This window comes from Rhinolophus ferrumequinum, chromosome 12 (assembly GCF_004115265.2).
Source record: "Rhinolophus ferrumequinum isolate MPI-CBG mRhiFer1 chromosome 12, mRhiFer1_v1.p, whole genome shotgun sequence".
In the NCBI taxonomy this organism is placed as follows: domain Eukaryota; kingdom Metazoa; phylum Chordata; class Mammalia; order Chiroptera; family Rhinolophidae; genus Rhinolophus; species Rhinolophus ferrumequinum.
In genome coordinates this window covers 47,113,757-47,137,805 of record NC_046295.1, presented here as the reverse complement: position 1 = coordinate 47,137,805, position 24,049 = coordinate 47,113,757, and the positions used below count along the sequence as shown (strand labels likewise).

The window sequence follows — 24,049 nt, the reverse complement described above, 5'->3', positions numbered from 1 at the left end:
TATTTTTAAAAAAACATAAGCAGTGGAATTTAATTATGATTCTATTAAGTTACAGTTTTAGGATTTGTCTTAGCCATAGATATTTATATTAAAAAATGTGAAGTACTTCATTCATTGATGAATATTTATTGAGGTACTTTTAGGCTCCAGTGTAGAGAAGCAGGAATACCAGATGAAGGACTGTCCTTCCTTTAGACACTGAGAGTGGTAGGGATCAGAGGAGGTAGACCTGTAAAGACGATGTCTGTCATTCAGTATGATGAAGCCTTTAAGACATACAAACAATAAAAAAGAGGTTTTGAATTGTGAAAAGTATATATGAAAAAGTGACATTTGGGGTTGATTTTGAATGATGAATAAGCTGAGAAATGGAGAAAGCCTAGAACAAAGCCCAGAGTTAGGAAATGCGCTAGTCAGACTGAACATTCAGGATACTGAAAAATTCTGCATCTAAGAATGTAGAGTTAAATGAGTGTGGGATAACATGACCAGAGAAACAGATTGCATTTAGATTATAAAAGTATTTTTATATGAAACTAAGTGAGAATTTTGTCCTGTAGACCAGGGTTGCAAACTATGGTCCACAAGTCAGATCTAGTCAGCAGTCTGTTTTTGTAAGGCCCACAAGCTAAGAGTGGTATTCACATTTTAAAAATATTGTTTGTTTGTTTTTAAAAATCTCATAGAGACCTACAAATCTGCATTTATTTTTCTCACCACCACCTCTTCTTCTGTCTTACTTCCTTTTAAACTATGAACCTATTTACTTTACTTTGTATTGGCCTCCAATCCATCAATAACTTCTCCTGGCCTGAAACTTACAGTAAGTAATTTGATTAATATCCCCATGAACACTTTCACCTTACTTCCATGATTTTCTTTTATTCCCTACCTCCTAGTGTGCAGCATTGGGTCCTACAGAATTGTCTACCCTTTATTCTAATTTAATTCCTGGGCTGCCAGGTATTGCTGGAGTATTTTTTTTTAAAACAGTGCTAATGTTCTATTCTGAAAATCAATGCTATGTAACTTTTACCATATCCTCATTGTTCATAATCACCAGGACTGCTTTATAGGCCTTTAATTCATCTCTTTCTGACTTCCTACAATGGCTATTCCAAACTCTAAAAGCCAGTATCCCATTGTTTTACTCTCTTCAATGGATGTTATTTCGGTTTCCTAAGCTGATAAATTCAGTCATTCAACAAATTAAACACCTACTGTATTGTTTTATAGGACACAAGAGAAGTTACACCCTTAAGACTTTTTTATTCCAAGGCAGCAATAGAGTGGTTCATAAATAACACTAACATTAATCCACATGAAAATCCATTTTCAACTTAGTAGTGTGAAATCCTTGCCTGCCCTGAAGTATTCGTGAGCTTCTTCTTTTCTGGCATTGAATTAAATTTAATGCTTTCCTGTGTTGCCTTGATTATTAAACTTTATGTACAGTACATGTTAACATTTATGGTTAGCATATTTGCTTGCTTCTTTTTCATTGACTATAATTTTCCCCTTTGTGGTCCATATCTTCTCTTTTTTTTTTAAGCCATCTCAGATAATTTTTGGATAGAAAGCATGATACTAATATATTTCATCAAATAGGTGTCTCAAACCCTTTGCAAAACAAAGTTGGGTATATATGTTCAGTTCAATGATTAAGTAATATTAATCTAATACAACCATAGGACAATATAGTATAGAAGATAGGGAAAGTCTTTGAAATTAAACAAACCTAATAATACAAAATACAGCTTCTGCAGCTTCTCAGCTGTGTTACATTTGGATGAAATTACCTGCTTTTCATGAACTGTTAGTAGGAAAATTAGCAATTATGATATAAATGTTTATCAGAGCATGTTGTACACAGTACACACTTAACAATAGATAATTACTTTTGTACAAGGTAGAAAATGGTAAGTCCAAAAAAAGATGTATTGATAAAGTGTCATAGTAATTCACAGGAATGGAGATCAGAGGTGGCTTTCTTAGAAGAAAATAGCTTTTGATTTGGAATTTAAAGGACAGTAGAATTTGAACATGCAAAGATGAGGAAGAAGAAACTGGAATGCAATGAGTAATGGTACTGAAGTAAAAATATAAACCAACTGAATTAAAACAGAAGGATCATAGAGGAGAATAGTATCCAGTAAGTTTGGTAAGGTAGTTTGGAAAAGATTGTGGAGGGTTTAAATAGGCCTAATTTATGATTTAGTTGGTAGATAGTAAAGAATTCTTGAAGGTTTTTGAGTAGAGAACAAAGTTTTATATGGTAATATTAACTCCACTGCAGTGCCTAGGAGAAACTGAATGAAGTTGAGGGCTAGTGATAGGAATTAGACAAGACGACAGTATTGTTATGGATATAGAACAACAGTAACATACTGCTAGTGGTAGTGTAAATTGGTATAACCATTTGGAAAACAATTTGGCATTAACTTTTAAAGTTGAAGATGATGAGCAGACCATATGTTCTAAAAATTCTACCCTAGATTAAACCTGGGAGACATGTTCAAGAAGAATGTTGAAAACTCACTTGTTTGTATTAAAATTGATAGGCGAAATGAATGAAAACTATACATAGCAATATGGATGAATATCAAAAACATAATGTTTAATAAAAAAATCAAGTCACCAAATAATAGTTTGATGCCGTCTATATAAATCTCAAAAACTAGAAAATTTAATATATATTTTTAGGACTACATATATATGTAGTAAAAGACTAAGGGGAAGACATTGACAACCACAAAATTTCTAACAGTGTATATCCTCAGGAGGATATGACTGGGAGAAGCACATAGAGGATGCCAAAATATTGGTAATGTTCCCATTCTTTTTTTTGTTTATTTATTAAATTTATTGGGGCAACATTGGTTAGTAAAGTTGTATAGGTTTCAAGTGTATATTTCTATAATACATCACCATATATTTGACCCCCTTTTCCCTCTTCTACCAACTCCCTGCCCCCTTACCTTCTGGTAAGCATTAAACTGTTGTCTGTATCTGTGAGTTTTTGTTTCTTTGTCGCTTTCAGTTTTATAGCCCACATATGAGTGAAGTTGTGGTTCTTGACTTTTTCTGATTGATTTCACTTAGCATGATAAAGTTAAGGTCCATCCAGTTGTTACAAATGGCAGTATTTCATCTTTTCTTATGGCTGTGTAATATTCCATTGTGTATATATACCACATCATCTTTATCCAATCAGCTATGGAAGGACACTTCAGTTGTTTCCATGTCTTGTCCACCATGAATAATGCTGCAGTGAACATAGGGGTACATACGAGGCCGGACAATTAAGTTTGCAAACTTGTTGCAACATTGTTGCTAACCTTTTTTTGATATCAGGGATTATTCATTATGAATTTGTACCAACTGGACAAACAGTTGAACCAAGTTTACTATTTGGAAGTGCTGAAAAGTCTGCATGAAGAAGTTAGACGACCTGAACTTTTCGCCAACATTTCATGGCTCTTGCATCACAGTGCATCAGCTCACATGGCACTGTCTCCAAGGGAGTTTTTAGGCAGTAAACAAATAACTGTATTGGAACACCCTCCCTACTCACCTAATCTGGCCACCAATGACTTCTTTCTTTACCTGAAGATAAAGGATATATTAAAAGGAAGATGTTTTGATGACATTCAGGACATCAAGGATAATACGACGACAGCTCTGATGGCCATTCCAGAAAAAGTTCCAAAATTTCTTTGAAGGATAGACTAGGCTCTGGCATTGGTGCACAGCTTCCCAAGGGGAGCACTTTGAAGGTGACTGTAGTGATATTCAGCAATGAGGTATGGAGCACTTTTTCTAGAATGAGTTCACGAACTTAATTGTCAGACCTCGTATATCTTTATGAATAGATGTTTTTAAATTGTGGGGGTATATACCCAGAAAGATTGCTGGGTCATATGGTAATTCTATTCTTAATTATTTGAAGACCCTCCATACTGTTTTCCATAGTGGTTGTACCAATTTACATTCCCACCAGCAGTGTAAGAGTGTCCCATTTTCTCCACAGCCTCTCCACCACTTGTTATTACTAGCCCTGTTGATAATAACCTTTCTTACTGGTGTGAGGTTGTATTTCAGTGTGGTCTTTATGTGTATTTCTCTAATAGCTAGTGAGGTTGAACACTTTTATATATCTGTTGGCTGTTTGTATGTCTTCTTGGGAGAGATGTCTGTTCAGGTCCTTTGCCCATTTTTTAATTGGGTTGTTTGTTGTTTTGTTGTTGAGTTGTATGAGTTCTTTATATATTTTAGATATTAGCCCCTTATTCGAGGTGTTGTTTGCAAATATCTTCTCCCACTCAGCTGGTTGCCTCTTTGTATTGTTGATGGTTTCTTTTGCTGTGCAAGAAGCTTTTTAATTTGATATAGTTGCGTTGATCTATTTTTGCTTTTACTTCCCTTGCCTTTGATGTTACTTCTCCCCACCCCACCCCTCGCCTCCTTTTTTGCCTCATTGTACTCCTTTCTCAGAGAAAGCTTCTCTTTTTTCCAAGGTTATAATCCTTTTTTACTATACACTAATATACCAAGAATTTTTAAAGGTGAAAAATAGTTCGACCCTAATTTAACCATTCTTTCTTTACATTTTTTTTTTTTTTTTATAAGGAGGGCGCAGCTCACAGTGACACATGTGGGGATCGAACCTGCAACCTTGGTGTTATCAGTACTGCGCTCTAACCAACTGAGCTAACCAGCCACCCTCTGCCCCTTTTTGACCTTTAGTTTTTTTTTTTTCCTCCAAGTCAATTTGTTGTCCTTTCAATCTTAGTTGTGGAGGGTGCCTGTTCAGCTTCAAGTTGTCCTTTCAGTCTTAGTTTTGGAGGGTGCAGCTCAGCTCCAGGTCCGATGTTACTAATTGCAGGGGGCACAGCCCACCATCCCTCGCGGGAGTCAAACCAGCAACCTTGTGGTTGAGAGGACGTACTCCAACCAACCGGGAGCTCAGCAGCAGCTCAGCTTAAGGTGCTGTGTTCAATCTTTTTTTTTTTTTAATGGGGAAGGGGAACAGGACTTTATTGGGGAACAGTGTGTACTTCCAGGACTTATTTTTCAAGTCAAGTTGTTGTCCTTTCAATCTTAGTTGTGGAGGGCGCAGCTCAGCGCCAGGTCCAGTTGCCGTTTCTAGTTGCAGGGGGCAGAGCCCACCATCCCTTGTGGGACTCGAGGAGTTGAACCAGCAGCCTTGTAGTTGAGAGCCCATTGGCCCATGTGGGAATCGAACCGGCAGCCTTCGGAGTTAGGAGCACGGGGCTCCAACCACCTGAGCCACCGGGCCAGCCAATTTAACCATTCTTAACACAATATTTGGTTTCATTTTTGAATACTCCTTTTCTAGGAAAATGCTACATGTATAAGTACTTAAAAATAATTGTAACAGCCTTTTTTGTAAACCATGCATTATATGTTGTCAAATCAACATGCTGTTAATTTCCTTGGTCAGTGCTTTACAATTGAACATTGAGGTTGTTTAGAATTAGTCACCGTATGTTCATTGAACATATTCATATATTTAATTTTTGATGAATCATTTCCTTGGAATAAATTCTTAAAAATAATAATTGAATCAAAGGGTATAATAAACATCTGTGTTGCTCTTGATATGTATCAACATTGTCTTCTATCAGCAGGATAATTTCTCCACAACTTCACTGGCATTGGGTAGATCGTCCACTCCTGATCTCATTCCCCTTTATGGCTTTCAGATCTGTTTTATTTATTTCCCTTATGGTATTTCACCCTTTGATTCTATGGATGCCTTATACTTACTGTGTCCAAACTCAGGCTCATCATTTACTCTCCATACCAAGCATTTGGCTTGACTTCCATTATTTCTGTTTTTAGTTTCATCATTTTATCTAGAGATCCAGACTCTAAACCTCCTTTTTCACTTTTCTGTTTTTCAGGACTTGGGAATTTTTAATCTTTGAAATATTTTTCAAATCTGTCTTTTATATTCTCAGTAACAATTTCTCTTAATTTAGGCCCTCATCTCTTACTGGTATTATTTCAGTAATCTTTTAACAAGTCGTTCTGTCTCCTACCTTCTGATGCTAGGTAATTTATCTTATACATTGCTAACATATGACTTTTTAAAAAGCATAATATCCACCGTGCCACACAGTGTCCTTAAACTTCAATGTCTGTTGAATCAATTACAGCAGGTCAGTGAATAATGTGGTTTCATTTAATGTCATTTCATTTTATCATTTATGAGATGCTGGAGGAACTTAACAGTTGTTTTGTATCAATTAGCCTGTGGTAAAATCGGTTTTGTTTTAGGTAGTTTCGCTTCAAGTTACAGAACTTATCCATGACCTTAAGTGAAGACTTAATGTACAGTGGCCTTGCCTTGACATTTAAAGTTCTCAGGCTTTGCTTTTCAAACTGGGAGTCCCAGGTCATTTAACCGGTCCTGAAATCAATTTAGAAGATCGTTACCAGCACTTATAAAATGAAAAAAGTGTCAGAGCATATGCATATATCTATTCATAGTTTATGAAATTTATTTCTGTGTGTGTATTTTGTTGTGGTACTTACTTTTCTGTGGATGTATACGCCTCCCCTTCCCTCCCAGTAATGTAGAAACTTTTGTATGGACTATTTTTTTGTGAAATGCAGATGGCAAACATGTCAGGTCATTAAGTAATAATTCTTGAACATTAAATAATTGAGTTTTTAATAACTAAATTTCTTTCTTTTACCCACACTGAGAAAAAAATATTTTAAATATACCAGTTTGATATAACATTTCTTGCTTACTATTGAAACTGTACACTTTTTCAATGTTTATTCGTCATATGCCTGTTATGTGGGTTGTGACTTACATTTTCCAGCTTTTCATTTATCTTTTATTTTGTTATAGTATTTTTGGAAACTTTTCATCAAGTTAAATCTATCAGTTTTTTTCTTTTAATTGTCTCCGTTTGGAATCATGTTCAGAAGGGCTTTCCTATTCAAAAATGGTAGATATGTTAATCCTGATTTTAATAGGTGGTTTAATTTTTTCAAAATTAAAACGATATTTTATGTTAAGTAATTATATACTCAGTATAAAACAATTTTGATAAATTTTTAAATGAAATGAAATCTTCCATAATCTCATGTTTTTAAAAGAATTGTTAAAAATTTGTTGTGTATCCTTCCAGCCATTTTCCTTGGCATATAGTATCACAATTTTGGAATCACGTTAATATATTTTATAGTCTATATAAACATTTTTAGTGAATTCAGAGTTTATAGTTTTGTAAATTTTCCATATATTTAGCCCATATCCTATAGTTTAAACCCATGTCCACTTTTTTTGTTGTAATAAATCTGCAGTAAACACTCTGATAGATACTCTTCCCCCCTCACTTATCTATTTAAGATAAATTCCTAGAAGTGAGATTCCTGGGCCTAATAGTGTGTGTGTGTCTCTCTCTCTCTCTCTCTCTCTCTCTCTCTCTTCTCTCTCTTCTCTCTCTTCTTTCTTTTCTTTCTCTCTCTCTTTCTTTCCTTCCTTTTCTTCCTTCTTTCCTTCTTTCCTTCCTTCCTTCTTTCCTTCCTTCCTTCTTTTTTGCTTAACTGATTTTAATAACATAAAACTCCTACTCTTGATATAATCGTTATGCAAAATACTAGATGAATACTGTCTTCTTTTAAAAATATAAAATAAATAAACAGGATGTGAAAATAGGTGTTTCCTTTAAATAAATGAAAAAATTTTAAAGAAAGATTTGCTTTCTATATCATTTGAAGAAGGGAAATTATTTAAACAATATTCAAGTTTATTAAACAAATTTTAAAAAGTATTTTAAAATGTTTAACTTTCATCAGCTTCAAGGTTTATATTGCTTCCAAATTTTGCATGTAACTGAACTTTCAAATACGCTAACACCCGCTGAATTAATTCCACTCTGGATTCTAAGGCGTTAATTTCTCCTTGCATATTTGCTTTGCTCTTTTAACATTTCTGGTGTTTCTTCTTGAGAATGGCTAATGAAAACATCACCAATTTGATAAGGTATCATTAAGCCGTTGTCCTCTGTAAGCATGATGTCCTTTCAAGCATCTTCTAAATTTTGGAGTTGCTTCCTTTACCTCTGTGATTCTACTTGTGTTTCTTGCAAATTTGTTTATCTTTTGTTGATCTTTAAAAGTAATATTGGCATTTTCTGCAGTCACCTTCTTCGTGGTGGCTGCCATCTTGGGCTGAATATTTCTTTCTAATTTTGATCTACCCACCTTATTCCTTAAACTAGAAACTTGGAGTGTCCATCTTTGTCATCTGCCACATTCAACCTCTTGTCAAATGCTCTTGATTCTGCTTACAATTAATTTCTCACATGATACACTTCTTGCCATTTAAACTCCTTCCACCCTAATCCAAGGCATAATCTTCTCTGGCCCAACTTGTAGTAGCAATTAAAAGGTCTTTCACCTGTCTTACCCGACTCTAATCCATTTTCCACATATCATCCTTTAAAAACATAAGTCTAACATAAATCTTTTTTTAAAATTATAACATAAATCGTATAGAGCCACTCAAAATCCTTCACTACCTTCTATTTTACTCAGCATAATATGCAGACAGACCACTGTTATGGCCTACAAGGCCCTCCAAGATCAGGCCTCTACCTGTTTTTCCAAAATCATTTTGTACTGTCTTCCACCTCACTAAGCTCCAACCACACTGGCCTCTTTTTTCTTTAGATTCTCTCTCTAGGCTCTTTCCTGCCTCAGAGCCTTTAAACATACTGTTCTTCTACCTGCAAAGCTGTTACCTCTTTTTACTTAGCTAATTCCTACCGATCATTCAGGGTTCATCTTAAGTGTCACTACCTCAGAGAGCGCTTTCCTGATCCATGAGGGAATAATCCACATTATTCCCTTTATATCACTATGCTTTTCTTCATAGTTTAAACGTCAGTTTCTAATTGTAGCGTTTCCTTATGTCAGATCTGCCTCCTGCACCAAACAAGTGCTATAAGGGCAAGAATCTTTTCAGTTCTATTTACTATTGTGTACCAGCACCTAGCAGTTAGGTGCTCAGTGAGTAGTTTTGGAATAAGTTAATGTTATCATATCTCTCATTAGATAAATAGAACCAATTTATACTGTTATCAAAAGTATGACTTTGGGTCAATTTTTCACATTCAAGTTTGTTTATTTTGGTATATGTTGCAAGATGGCAGGTATTTAACTTAATTTTTCCCAGTTAGCCATTTGTCCTGTAACCTACCATTATTCTGTAATTCAGTCTTTTCTCACTTCCTTAAAAACACTATATATTACAATAAATTCTAATATCTTAAATCTCTTTCTGGACTTGGTCACCCTAGGTGCTATGACCATACTATTTCAGTTATTTTTGCTGTATATTATAGAATTATTTGTTAGGCAGATTCCTCTTCATTGCATTAATTTTTTACCTGTTTCCATCCTGTATTCTCCCAGATGAACTCTTGCTGAGTTCCAAAGTATAAAATCCTATTGGAATTTCTATTGAAAATTTGTTGAATTTACAAAGTAATACTTAGTAACATTTAGCCTTCCTATCTACAAACATAGTTTGTTCGTGTCCCTTTTTAGTATTTTGTAATTTTCATTATGGATCCTGAAAATTTCTAAATTTTAGTCTTAGAGATATTTTATTACTAATAGTATCTTGTACCTGCTAATTGCTGTTATAGAGAAAAGTTATTTATTTATTATTATTAATTTTGTGTTTTTTCTCATAAGTTTTCAATTCTTTTGGGTCTTTAAAGATGGACTAATAACTTGTCACAGAACACTTTTAATATGTTTATTCATAGGATTATCATTTCAAAGCCCTGATATTATTTGTAGTTTAAGATTAATCATAAATATCTTATTTGCTTGCATTGTACATAACTACAATTACTTCATTGAGTAGAAGTGGAAATAAGTCAACAGTTTAAGTTTGCTGTAAAAAATGAATCAAAATCGGGAAAACTGGGATTTTTTTTCCACAAAGGAATATTGTGAACCATAATTGTCAGACTATCTTAGTTCTAAAGTAGTGTTTTTCTCTCTGTAGGAAGTAGTTCTGAAAGATGGAAGAATTGAAAGACTAAAGTTAGAACTTGAAAGGAAAGATGCTGAAATCCAGAAGCTGAAAAATGTGATTACTCAGTGGGAGGTTTGTATTTATTTTCTGTTGTAAACTAATAATTGGCACATTTTCTGTTTTTCTTACATGTAAATATGTTTAATATTTGATTGATAGGAGTAATGTTTCTGCTGTTTAGGTTTTTAAACTCTTTAATGATATCAAATTTGAATGATAATAATTTATTTTTATAGTCTAATGGTGAAGATAAACATGTAAATAATTCCATTATACTGTAGACTTTATAATTGAGATTTGACTGAGTGCTCCGGAGGCACAGAAACAGGAATAAATTAGTTACTGTTATTTAAAATTGTTAAGGATTTCACAGAGAAAATGGTATTTCCTGGTAGAGAGAACAACACACAAAAGCATGGGAATGGTAGGAAATACATTGTTGCTGATATTTAGAGGAAAGAGCAATTGTAGAAGGTGAGATTGGAGATGTGAGTTGGGGTCAGAATGGGAAGGCATTTGAATTTACACCAAGAGGGCAGTAAATGTCTTTAGTAAGGAAGTGACATGAGAATTGTTTTGTGGGTGGTAATGCACATAGCTGAGGCCTGGAGCGAATATAATAATAGTCTGATAAAACAATTAACAGATATTAATTATAAGAGCACGAGTACATTGAGCTGGTTTGGGCAGTGGGAATAATAGATCCCATTTTCAATATGTTGAGTTTGAAATGGCTGTACCTTCAGGAACAGATGTTCAGGATGCAGTTGGGCATAGCGGAGTCACAACATGTGTGTATTTAACTTAACTGTAAGTGCTCTCTTTTTCATGAAATTAAAAATACCACTAAGGGCACTGCATTTCATTTGTGCTCTTTATTATAAATTGTATGGTACTAGTATTTTGTACATTTATGTTTTCATAGATGTATTTACTATTCAGGATTGTATATACAAACTTTGCTATTTTTATGTGCAATATAAAGAATTTTCATGGGTAATTTTGCTCATTTGCAGTTTCTGCTTTATGAGCTGACTGTAGACCCCTAAGGCTGGTATAAGAGGTGCCTCCATGTACATTGACTTAGACCTTGGACGAAAGGCTAGAGATAGTTTGGTGAGATACTAACATTGATTGAAGCCCTGAGAGTGAGAATTTCATAGTACTGTAGATAGTTTTATATTCAGCATGGATATATTTCTATAGTAACAGTGAATATAGTTGTAGTTACTATATAAGTTTTTCCCCTTCATATTTTTATGTTTCTATCTGACTTACCTTCCTCCTTCATTTCTAAGCTTCTCAGAAGTCCTTTTCCCTTTATATTTACTGTGGTGCTGACTTCAGTGTATTGTCTGCAGTGTTACTCAGCTACATTACTGATTTATCATCCAGTAAATTCTTACACTGATTTGTTCTCTGATTTCTTGTTTTCTATAATGTATTAAATGTATTGTTTTTCTAATATATTAATGTATTAAGTATTTATAAGTAATTCAGAGTGTGTTGTATGTTGAATAAGGGTGGTGTGGAGTAAAATTTCCCAGATTATGGATGTTAATGTGGGAGCATAGTTCCTCTTGTTCATAAATGTATAATTGTGTCGTTTATGTAGTATGAGAAGAAGCTAAGCCATTGGGGGGGAAATTGAAAAAGAATTAAAATATATTTCAGTAAATTACTAGTTCATATCAGCCAAAATTTACTTCAACAATGTTTAATTAGTGAAATAACAAGAGATTAGTAAATTTATCCCTAACTGAGTAGACAGAACTGTGCTGTGGAAGTCAGTAACCACAACCTGTGTGTACCTTAATTTAAAGTTAAATAAAATTAAACACTTTTTTCTCAGTCACACTAGGTGCATTTCCAGTTGTTAATAGCCACATATTGGACAGTGGCAGATATAAAACAGATACAGAAAGTTCTAGTATAGTACTGAATAGTCCTGGTATAGAGCTATGAATCATTTTTCCTTTTGTTTTCGTCTAATTATTTTGAATTGTTAAGGATTTTATTTGCGGGAGAAAAGGAAAGTCTTTAGGAAAACTTAATATTTTCCTGAGTTTTTTCCACTTTTATCCCTCTTTATTTTTCAATCACCTATAATATTAATTTCTACTGTTATACCATGGATTAAATTTTAGGAGTAGACAGTTCTGAATGCATTTTCCTCCATCTTGTTTCTTTCAAAAATAACTTATATCTTTGAGCAAGCCAAGAATTCATAGCTCCATTAATTGATAGTAGAGTATTAATTATATCATTTATCTTTTAAAAATAAATCTTTTTTCTTTGACTATTAGGCAAAATATAAAGAAGTAAAGGCAAGAAACGCACAGTTATTGAAAATGCTTCAGGAAGGTGAAAGTAAGTGATTTTTGTGTTTTTAAAATTAAAAGTTAATCTTAAAAAATATTTGAAGATAATTTTTTAAGATTTATGATTTATTAACTCAACAAATAGAATGGTCTCCCAGAGAGATACAAACTGGATTGTTGCTGATATTACAAGTCACTCGATACTACCTTAGCTATTATACAAGTTTACAACTATTCAGATAAGGGAAATCGTGAAATTTCAATTCTTATAAGTTATTAGACTGTATTTAGCAGGAAAGCAAGAACATTGGCTTAAGAATCTGCTTTTTAATAATTAAAGGAGAAGGCCTATTATCATGTTACGTTTTCCTTCTCCCCTACCCACCACCCTTCACACTTTAGCTGCTACTCGAAACTTTTGGCAATAAGGCACCATCAGGAAGCTAAAGAAATTAATCAAAAATGGTTAGAAATTAATAAAACTGATGTTATATGAAAATCCCACAAATCATTTGATTTCCTGACTGTTTACCTAGTGACACTTTGGAAGTTCTATGAAAATTTTCCATTCATAACAGAAAATGTATATTAATTTTTTAATATAAATTTATGCAAAGGAAATTATAAACCATAAAAGAGATATAGAGAAAGACATGAATGAAAATAATCTTCTAAGTAAAATTAAATCTAATAATAAATATTAATGAAATCCCAAGTATAGCTCCTGTATTGTATAGCACTTAAGAGGTGAAACTCACCTTGAAGAATAAGTAAACAAGACCAACAAATTGTTTCAAATATGATGATACTGGGAGTGGAATTGCCCAAACAAAATTTAAACTGTATTATTAAATAACAATTATCAAAACAATATGTGTAAAAACCAGAAATCCAGTCCAATTGAAAAGAATATATAATCTGGAAGTAGATTCAAACTTATTTTTTTATAACTTTTATATTTATTATAACTATTATACAGCTTAACTATGATAAAATAGAAGTTAAAGAATAATGGGGAAAGGCATTATTTGGACAATTAGATATCAACATCCTAATGAGATTCATTTATATCTGTGCATGTTACTGAACTTCATGTGATTCATTTAATGAATAATATTATGAAAACAAAATAATTGTTTGCAAGGTATGTTTCTAATTGAAAAAATTAAGGGTATCATTAGACATTGGATATATAATTTTTAAATATGTAAAAGTAAATATTCCTTCGTTAAGGAAATATTTGTAAAAAGTGAGAAAATTAACAAAAACTTCCTCTCAATAATGGATGAAAACTAGCTACCAGTAAATAAAATCAGTGTCCATACTCCATACTATAATCCAAGTAGAAGAATTTTATATAGGACCATTACATGAAAAATATTCACAGTACATTATACACAGTAGAGTATACATGTTGTAGCATTTATAATATAAATGTAAATAGTCAGTTCTGTTAAATGTAACATGTGTTCCTAAAAATCACCAATCTGTGAAAAATCACAGTTAAAACCACAAGGTTTAGGGGGAAATGGAGTTAGGAGCATACAGCACTCAAAAACTACTTTATCAGTGACACATTAAAAAAAAGATAGAACTCTAATAAAACCAGTACAACGGTTTATATATATTAAAATGGTTAAACAAATAAATACTGTAATAAATACAGCACTTTACCTTGAAAACAACCTAGTTTACTTGTAGAAGTAGGCTTCAGAGGGTTGCAGTTTGTGTGTTCCTGGTAAGTGATAAGGGGCTTGAAAGTTGGTGTCGTTCTTAACACACAGTGACCTGAGATAGCTGGTGATATTTGAGATGTGAGTGTGGGTGCAGTTGTCTGTGTTCACGAAATTGCGCTTAAGCAAATGAAAAATTCCTGTTATGTTTAAGTTCCCTAATATATCCGTGTCATTGAAACAGGCATTATAGGACAACTGATTGTAATTAAAATATTACATAATTATTAAAAACCACTAGTGCTCAGTGTGTGTGTGTGTGTGTGTGTGTGTGTGTGTGTGTATTTAATTCTGGAGATGGAGGAGTAGAATGTATTATTTGTAAAAGTTCCCAAGTTGATTCTTGAGAGACTGATTTGTTTCTTGATAGTGTTACACCTTACTGCATATTAAGCTATGACAAATAAATTTGAATTACAGTGTTATATTGGTATAGTTGTGGTGACATCAATACTCTAAAATATTTAAACATTTCCTCCTTTGCTAATTTTATTACAATTTTATCTCTTCAATCTCTCCTAGCTTGTTTTGAAAGTTGAATTAATTGTTTATCCATTAGCCATTACCATGGGTTAAGGATTTGTCAGCCATGTGGAGATCTTTAAAGCTGAAGAAAAATGCAGCCAAAATATAGATCTCTTGCTTCCCCAGAGCGGGAAAAACCTTTAGACAAATAAATAGTTCTGAGAGACCACAGATGTGGTATGATTAATTATGATCATATGAGTGACCTTTATTTGAGAGTGCTTTATTGGTATGAAACATGAGATAAAAATGTTTGTGGGCTTTGTATGCTGAGCCTGACAATTTTTACCAAAACAAAACAGCAAACAGAAACACTACATTTTTTAAATCTTGAAAATTAGTCAATTTTCAAGAAAATTTCCCTTTGTGAAATTTTTTATTTTCTTGTGTCCTTGTCCTTTTTAGTATAGATGGAAAAACTTACTCTTTCATCCTATCTGTACAATTAATATTTTAATGCTACAGAAAAATAAAATTTCCAAGAAAAACTGCTGTGGTGATAATGATCAGAATTTACCTGGGAAAAATAAGAGCTATATAGGATCAAGGAATACATTCATGAAGTATGAGGACAATCTTTGCCTGGCTGCATTTGCTGTCTTGGTTCACTCAAGTATTGTTCAAGTATTCGAGTGATTGAAAAGATTATGCTACTCTTTTTCCTTTTTTGTTAGTGAAAGATAAAGCAGAAATACTTCTGCAAGTTGATGAATCACAGAGTATCAAGAATGAGCTAACTATACAGGTAAGGAAAACTATAAGACTGGTTTTCTTAAGCTGTCCTTTAGTTTTGAATTATGAAACTTGACTAAACAAAAATACAGCCCATGAACACTGCAAGAAAGTGATATAAATTATATTTCATCATTATTATGTAATAGCAAATGAATAAAGATTCTGTTTACTGTGTAGGAGAGGTATATATGTCCTGAAGAATAGAGGAAGATAAGGTTGTATTTTAGTTGATATATGGACTATGAATATAGAGATAGAAAGGGCAGATAAAACTTACCCTGCTCTTGGACTTGATATTCTCCCCTTCAGTCCTCATTCTGTGGTCTAGAACAGTGAGCTTGTCCTATCTATCTTTAATACACAGCTGAATAAAATGCCTAATTGAAATTGGGGTGGCGGAGAGGGGTTCTTGTTCTGATGCTCATTCATCCAGTAGTCAAAAACCATCATTGTGGGTGGCCCGTTAGCTCAGTTGGTTAGAGCGTGGTGCTAATAATAGAGCGTGATGCTAATAACACCAAGGTTGCCGGTTTGATTCCCGCATGGGCCACTGTGAGCTGCGCCCTCTTTAAAAAACAAACGAACAAAAAAACCATCGTTGTGAATAAGTGTTAAGATTTAAGATTATTTGCCTAAAAAGACAGTCTTCTTTTAAACTGAATATTTGGTTATAGGTGACTTCACTTCATGCTGCATTAGAACAAGAAAGATCTAAAGTGAAAGTATTACAAGCAGAATTAGCCAAATATCAGGTATGCTTTTATAATTTTGAAAGTGTTTACATCACAAATAATAGATACAAATAATAGATACAGTTGAAATAGATACTATGTAACAATAAATGCACTATCCTTAGGCCAATATTTATTCATCAAAAATATTAAAAATTTTGTTATTATTGGTTATATAATTTATGTTTTAGAAAATGTTAAGGTTATTCTAGGTGTTAGTATATACAGCAATAACTAAAGTATTTCAGAAAAATTCTTGGTACTACATAGATAATGTGGCATACATGCCATTGAATCATATCGAGGGAAGGCACATGACATTTGTCCCATTATATAATAAGATTAACTACTTGGGTACAGCAGTAGCTCCTAGATGTGTTCATTGTAAAGGTATATTTTCCCCTTTGTAATTAATAAATAATATGTGGAGTGATACTTTTGAGATTGTGTGAATATCCTTTTCTTTTTATCCAGTGGTTTAGTATTCATTGATGATATTTTGTAGCAGTTATTATTTTGGTGCTTACAAAATAGTGATTTTTCTAATTCTGTCATTTCTTCTGCATTTATAAGCTGGCATTAAGCATTTTTTTTTTTCTGGATGAAGCAGTAAAAAATATCAGTGCTTTGTTTCAATATATGTGTATATGTGTGTATACATACAGACACACACATATATTGGTATGTACGTGTGTATGTGTGTCTAAGTAATGATATAAAATGTGTTAACTAACGAGGGGTCATAGTCAAAAACATATGAAAGCCATTGGTGGCCTAGAGAACATAAAAGTTGTTTAGCCCCAACTTTGATATCTCATCAGAAGGATAATATGCCTGGGAGGCTTTGAAAAGGGTCCTTGAATTTTTGTGTTTTTTAAAATCTTGTTGAGAAGCAAAGTAAGAGTTTTAAGTTGTATAACATTGGGTCTTACGTGGTTATCTACCTTGTAGAAATTTTTTTGGTAAATCTATTTTTATTTTCCTCCTATCAGGAAATAAATCTTATTTTTTAATACATATTACACATCTCAGGTTCCACATAACCTCTTTATACTTATTTTCTCTGAAAGAATCCTTGCAAATCTTTTATTTGGTCAGGAATGAATAATAGCGTTCTTATACTTGATTTTTTTAAAAAGAAGTTTGATATAGAAATGTTTTTGATCACCAAGAGGGAAGTGGTAGCAGAAAAAGGATAAAAGAAACAAGGAGAAGCTGCCAACATTATTAAATGGGCCTGGGTTTCATGTGCCCCGATATAGCTTGATACATTACTTACTGATACAGTAAGAAATGTGCTTTCCAAAGGCAAGTAGTTCCCAGACTTGGCTGCCCATCAGAATCACTTGGGAACTTTTTGAATTACACAGGTGATTCAGCCCAGCCTGGTAATTGTGAATAAACAGGTCAGAATTTAAAAAATATTACTACTTAGGTGATTCTAATGATCAACTAAATTTGAGTACCATTGCTATAGTTTATAAAAATGGAGGAAAAAACTAAAAAAATTGTAAGGCAAAAATATATCAAACTATTATTTATGGTTAAAATGTGGAGGTAGAGTAGTTATGGGTGATTTTAATTTTCTACTTTGTACTTTCCATATTCCTATAGTGAGTATTTACTTCTCAAATCAGAATAAGGCATAAAATGTTATATTAAAAGTAGTTAATGTAAAATACTTGTCTTTTAAGCTGCTTTTCTCTTTCCTTGGCTGAAGTCAGATACTACAGATGGAGTTTCAGTTGGAGCACATTCAATACAGATGTATATTTGTCACTGAGCAATATAAAAAGTATAACCTACTTTTCAACCCAGTGATGAAAAAAATTAGATTTCTAATGTTGTCTTAATATGAACAAGACTAGACAAAACTTGCATAGAAATTGATTTACCCAAAAGGGTCATGAACTGAATTACCAAATTTGCTGATCATATGGAATTGTTTTAGTAGCGATCAAAATTTGTATTTTAAAAACAACCTAGCACAGTCCAAATGAGTTTTAAAAAATAAGGTATTGGTGATCTTACTAAGTCTAGACTAATTCAAACAGAATTAACAACCAACTTTAACCATTTGTAAAAATAACCATGTAAAAGAATTTAGTAGTATGCACATTGAAATTCACAACAAACTTAAAAAGTAAATTGCTTCCTTCTCATACCTAAAAATGCCTTTGGTTTCATATATTCTTAAAATGAAAATGCCCCCAAAATGGTATTTCCTAAATAATTTGCCCTATTTTTCTTTACAGGGTGGCAGAAAAGGGAAAAGAAACTCTGAATACGACCAGTGTAGGTGATTCCATTAGCCTTTGAGGTCAACACAAAAATTAAAACTTTCAGGGTTTTGCAAAAATGTACATATTTAATGCTGTGCAACTGCTAAACTATGCAGTTTTTGTTGGAGAAATACTTAAAACGATTAGCTCACTAACAGTCTATGGTTTTTTTTGTCCTTTTGGCTTAAAGTGAAAAGAAGAAAAAATAGAATTCCAGCAGAACTCAGTGATTGTTGTTTACTATCCATACTTCTTATCATTTTAGTTTTTCATCAGTCAATAAAATTAATTTACTCTTCCATTATGTTTGACTTTTTCAGTTTCAGAAACAATGTGAAAGTATTATTTTTGCTTATAGCACAACCAGTTAATTGGATCATTTAAGTTCAGTGAATATTTAACTCAGTACTTTCTGCATGCAAAAACCTATGGGACGTACAAGTTGAGTGAAAAATGGTTGATATCCTCAAGTAGCTTATGCTTAGAAGAAGTAGAAGGTAGGTTGGATAAAGACAACAGCAAATATAATTACCGTACAGATTAGAGTGTGACGTCATGTTGCTTAGAAATTGAGAAAACTTAAATGAGAGAGTTTTTGGAGGGTAGATACCTTTTCTGTAAATTTGTTGAAAGGCATTCTAGGGAGAAGGAACAAACTCCGGGATGAAATGTTTGTTTAAAGAACAGTATGGCCTAAGGGCAGAAATGTGGCACACTGAGAATAGAAAGAATGTTGATGTGGGGGAGAAATGAGAGATTTTTCATTGGTATAATCAGATACTCGAATAATTAGTAGTTTATGGGATTCACTTTTTTAACGTAGTCAGTGAAATACAAATATGATTCATCAAAATGCCAAAGATTTTTTGGTTTTATAACAAAGATGAACACATAAATACTGGTCTTGGCCTCCAAAACTAGAGTTCTATGAAAGATTCTACTTTATACAGTCTCTGAAGAAAAAAATACTTAATGTCATCACTGCATACATGTCTGGCTTCTTCCATAAGGTTACATGAACCTTGCAAAGAAATGTGACTTTTTGTTCCCTGTATCTCAGTGCTTGGTCCTCTATGTGGCAGAGAGGAGATGCTAAAGAATTATATATTTAAGTGGTAAAGCTTTCTGAGATAGTGTTTCCCAAATTTTACCTTTGATTAAAAATTAAGAATAGGTACCATCAGAACCTAATTTATTAAGTAAATATACATGGTACTATTTTATGATACCATATTTTTCAACCCAGCGATGAACAGAATCAATTTCTAATGCCGTCTTATATGAACAAGCTAGACAGAACTTGAATCAGAATAGTTTGAATTATAATTGAATTACCCAAACAGTTAATAAACTGAATTACCACTGCTCCTATTTCTCCTCCTCTGTCCTTTTTTTCGTCTTTTTTTTTTCTGTCCCTCTGTGTATGACATTCAATGCCACATAAAGTCCTAACTGATGCCAATAATAAACCGCCCCAAAAAGCATATTGCATTATCCTCTGCCTGCATATTATCCATTTGGTACATTAGCTAGCATCTAGTACAGTGCCTGGCATATGGTAGACATTCAACAGATATGCCATTTACAACTAATGTATATTGGTTTAACATCACCTGGGCATCAAGAAAACTATTGATCATCCTCTTTTGTGTTGTGTGGTCTCTAGAGTACTGTATTCATAGCTCTTTTTCCCCCTGAATTCTTTTTGCTTGAATTAAGTATCCACTCCTATGGCTTCATCTATCACTTTTAGGCCAGTGTATCAGTTTCAACAGGAAAAGATTAACTACCTTAAAATTAAAAGTTTTATCTAGTAAGAGATTAAAAAGACAGTGGTTAATTGGTAATTTCTTCTGTTAAATTGATTTCTCTTTTAATAAATATCATTACTTAGATTCTTTTCAGTTTCCTGAATCTTCAGTAAAATTATTGATAGCTTATTATGTTCCAGGTGTTGTGCTAATAAGAACAGAAATGCAAATATATCCACAATCAATTGGAAGAAAACAGAAATGTAAAGAAATAATCACAAATTATTCTAATAAGTAATAATACTGATGTATTAAAATTGCTATTGGAGTACAGAGAAACGATACCTTACTGTTTTAAAGGAGGTAGCGTAAAACAATTTATTGTAATTACTTCAAACTTCATTAATAATACCTTAAAAATTAATTATGGCACTATAGCTACTTAAATTTGGCAAGTATTTTTGACATCTTCTATGGTGTGTTAGTAAAGCCAGAGGAACTAGAGCTATGTTCAAGTCCCATTTGTATTATTTATTAGTTGTATGACCTTAGCTTATAATAAACATTCAGTAAATGATTCAACAGAATGAAATTTGGTATCAAATGAGACCAGCTAGGGAAAGGGTACAAAATTAGGTAAGATAGAATCTCTACCTTCAAATTGTTTTCGGTCTAATAGGAATAGAAGATCATACTAGCATATAAGTAACTAGAATTCAAGATAGAATGCAGTGGATTCCACAATAATTATATGGAAATAAGAGAGTATATTTGTCCAGGAAAGTCATATGTTATTTATAGAAAAAAATAACATTTTTAAATTGGTTCCTAGAGGATAGACAGTGACTTACACAGATATCTAGTGACTAAATAATGGAGCCAGGTACTAGAATTCTGAATGCAGTTCCAGTCTACTATATCTGTTTCTCAGACTGGTTGGCAGCCCATTTGCATTAGACTTACCTGGTGGTACTTTTTAAAAACACGTAATTTCGTCTTTACTCCAGCCATGGTGCATCAACATTTCTGGAGGTAGGCCTGAGTATCTAAAATTTTAAACTCCCCCCAGAGATGCTTATGCATGTTAAAATTTGCTATATTACCCCTGCTTTTTCTGATATACATATTAGTCATTTCTATTGGCAGTTTTCAAAATACTTCTCAAGTCTTATTAAGTTCACAAAATTTCAATTTCACCTGTAAAATTCACCTAATGATTTCTTTGTCTGTAAAATAAAAGTTTGCTTAGATTTCTAAAATCCTTTTAAGGTCTAAATGTAAATGTTGCTCTTCACAGAACTCTTGAAACTATAAAATGTACATTTGTATTTAAACAGTGACTATCTAAAATATACTGATAACCAAATGATTGGAAAATACCATTACTAAGGAAAAGGACTTCAGAATTTAAGAAAAAGTTACTTACAAAAATTGCCAGCTGTCCACAAGTGAAACAATTCCATAAAACCCTCCTTTGGATAAAGTGAATAACACTCCCAAATAGTACTGTTCGTTATAACATCTGTAGGTAAGGAACTTCATGTGGAAGCCTATTTTAAAGGAGTTTCACTTGAACTAGAACTGCTTTCAAGTGGGGCATTGTGAATAAAATGAACTCAGTCCGAAGAAAATGCATTCCTTAAAATACAAGGGGAAGAAAGATTTTAAAAGTTTATAAAGAAAATAATAGACGGTGCCAAAATAATGTATACACATTTTAAGAAAGGAAAAAACTATTAAAATTGTAATGCTCAATATATACTGATAACAAAAGATGCATACAAGTCATGTGTATACATTTTTTTGACACCCCCAATATTTCAAAAGTAAGTTACCACAAATATTTTTGACTTTTCAAGAGTGTATTTATTACCTAAAAATGAAGCACTTTACTAATGTCACCAAGGTTTATCTGAAAGAACATCAGGTACTTAATTTTGCAGCAGTCAAGGCAACTCAATGCAGAAAGATGTGCTTGATCTAGATGAAAAAAGGAAAATGAAATTCATTGCAGGAGTAAGCACACCAGTTAACATCAACATCCTACAGCACAGAGAACAAAGTTAGGTAGCACTTGTCAGTTCTTTTAAATGTTCTGCAAATCTTTCAGTCTGTTTAATGAGAAATATGTATTAGGCCAAGAGACTAGGAAAATATTTTTCTACTCACTTCTAAGTAATAATTGGAATTCAAAACTAATCTAAACTAATCAACATTACCAATATCTAACATCCAATAAAAAATTACTAGCCATGCTTAGAAAGCAGAAAAATGTTACCTGTAATGAAAAGGAAAACTAGTCAATAGAAACAGACTCAGTGGCGGAAATGATGGAATTAGCAACAAGGATGTTAAAACAGCTGTAACTATGTTTATTCAAAGGAAAACATGAACGTAAGGAGAGAAATTGAAAACAAAAAAGAACGAAATAGAAGTTTTAGAGATGAAAAACATAGTATATGGAAAAAAAATTTGAATTGTATAGGATCACTTCAGATTAGACACTGCTAACGAAAATATTATTAAAATTGAAGCCAGAGTGATAGAAACTATCCAAAGTGAGGAACAGACCAAAAAAAAGACTACATTAACAAAGTCTTGGTAATCTGTGGGACAATATGAACAGTCTAAAATATAATTTGAGTTCCAGAAAGATGAGAAGATGAGTACAGAAAGAAATTTGAAATTATCCCTGAAAATCTTTCAAATTTGATGAAAACTATAAAGCTACAGATCCAAGAATTTTAACAAACCCCAAGAAAGTTAAACACATAACCAAAACAAACAAACAAACAAAACCATTCCAAGACACATCACAATCAGATTGCTGAAAAACAGTGATAAAGAGAAACAATTGTAGCTGCAGGGGAAAACAATTACTTGACAGCTGAATAAAGTTAAGAATACATACAGACTTCTTGTCAGAAATATACAAGCCAGAAGACAATAGAATGACATCTTTAAAGTGCTGAAAGGAAAATAGAAACTGTCAATCCTGAATTCTATAATCAATGAAAATAATCTTCAAAAAAAAGTTGAAATAGAGACATTTTCAGAGAATTCATTGCCAGCAGATACGCACTACAAGAAATGTTAAAGGAAATCCTCCGTGTAGAAAAAAAATAATACCAGATAGAAAGGAATGAAGAGCACCAAAATGGAAATGTGTAAATATAAAAATTATTTGTCTTTACAGTCTGATTTCTTAAAAAGATAATTGACTAAGTATAATAATAATAATGCATTGTAGGGTTTATTACATACACAATATAGAACAACATTGCCTTGTACAAAAGATAGGAGGGGGAATGGAAGTATACTTGTTTACTATTATGATCCAGTCATCCCACTCCTAGGTAGAAAACATGTCTACACAAAGACGTACATAAATGTTCCTAGCAGCTTTATACACAAATGGAAACTACATTTGTGTATGGAAACTACACAAATGTCCATCAAGAGGTGAACACACAATGTGATACACACACACACATATACATATACATATGTATGTATGTGTATATATGTATACGTATATATATGTATATATATACGTATACATGTATATGATGTATTACAGAATTGTACACTTGAAACTTACGTAATTTTACTAACCATTGTCATCCCAATAAATTTTAATTAAAAAGGTGAATGGAAAAATGAAAAGGTTTATTTATACAATGGAATACTGAAAGAACTGATACATACAACATGGATGATTCTTAAAGTAACTTTCCTGAACAAAACAAACCAGACACAAAAGATTACATACTGATTCAATTTCTGTGCAACTCTAAGACTATAATGACAGAGAACAGATAAGTAGTTTTCCTTGGATCATGGTTGGGGTGAAGATTGGGCTCAAGGGCTCAAGGGAA

The 24,049-nt window shown here is 32.7% G+C and overlaps 1 protein-coding gene, 1 long non-coding RNA gene and 1 pseudogene across 7 annotated transcripts in view; 1 reads left to right on the top strand and 2 right to left on the bottom strand.

Annotated features, from left to right (window-relative positions):
• The window catches only part of GKAP1 (G kinase anchoring protein 1), a 67,724-nt gene extending 49,003 nt beyond the window's left edge, over positions 1-18,721 (top strand). For 4 of the 6 annotated variants that reach the window (XM_033122331.1, XM_033122327.1, XM_033122328.1 and 1 more), the window contains 5 exons: positions 10,064-10,165; positions 12,400-12,463; positions 15,347-15,417; positions 16,082-16,159; positions 18,394-18,719. In XM_033122331.1, the coding sequence (XP_032978222.1) occupies positions 10,064-10,165; positions 12,400-12,463; positions 15,347-15,417; positions 16,082-16,159; positions 18,394-18,441 (363 nt within the window). In that variant the 3' untranslated portion in view covers positions 18,442-18,719. Of the gene's footprint in view, positions 1-10,063; positions 10,166-12,399; positions 12,464-15,346; positions 15,418-16,081; positions 16,160-18,393 lie in introns of all 6 variants that reach the window. The other 2 variants (XM_033122333.1, XM_033122330.1) reach the window with 1 other exon arrangement.
• LOC117031720 (uncharacterized) lies at positions 27-22,146 on the bottom strand. The gene is made up of 3 exons (XR_004424602.1): positions 22,045-22,146; positions 21,598-21,809; positions 27-266 (listed from the first exon to the last, which is right to left on the bottom strand). It is a non-coding gene; the product is annotated as an uncharacterized LOC117031720 (long non-coding RNA).
• Positions 7,826-8,208, bottom strand: LOC117031719 (prefoldin subunit 4-like; annotated as a pseudogene).
• Positions 22,147-24,049: the final 1,903 nt, after the last annotated feature.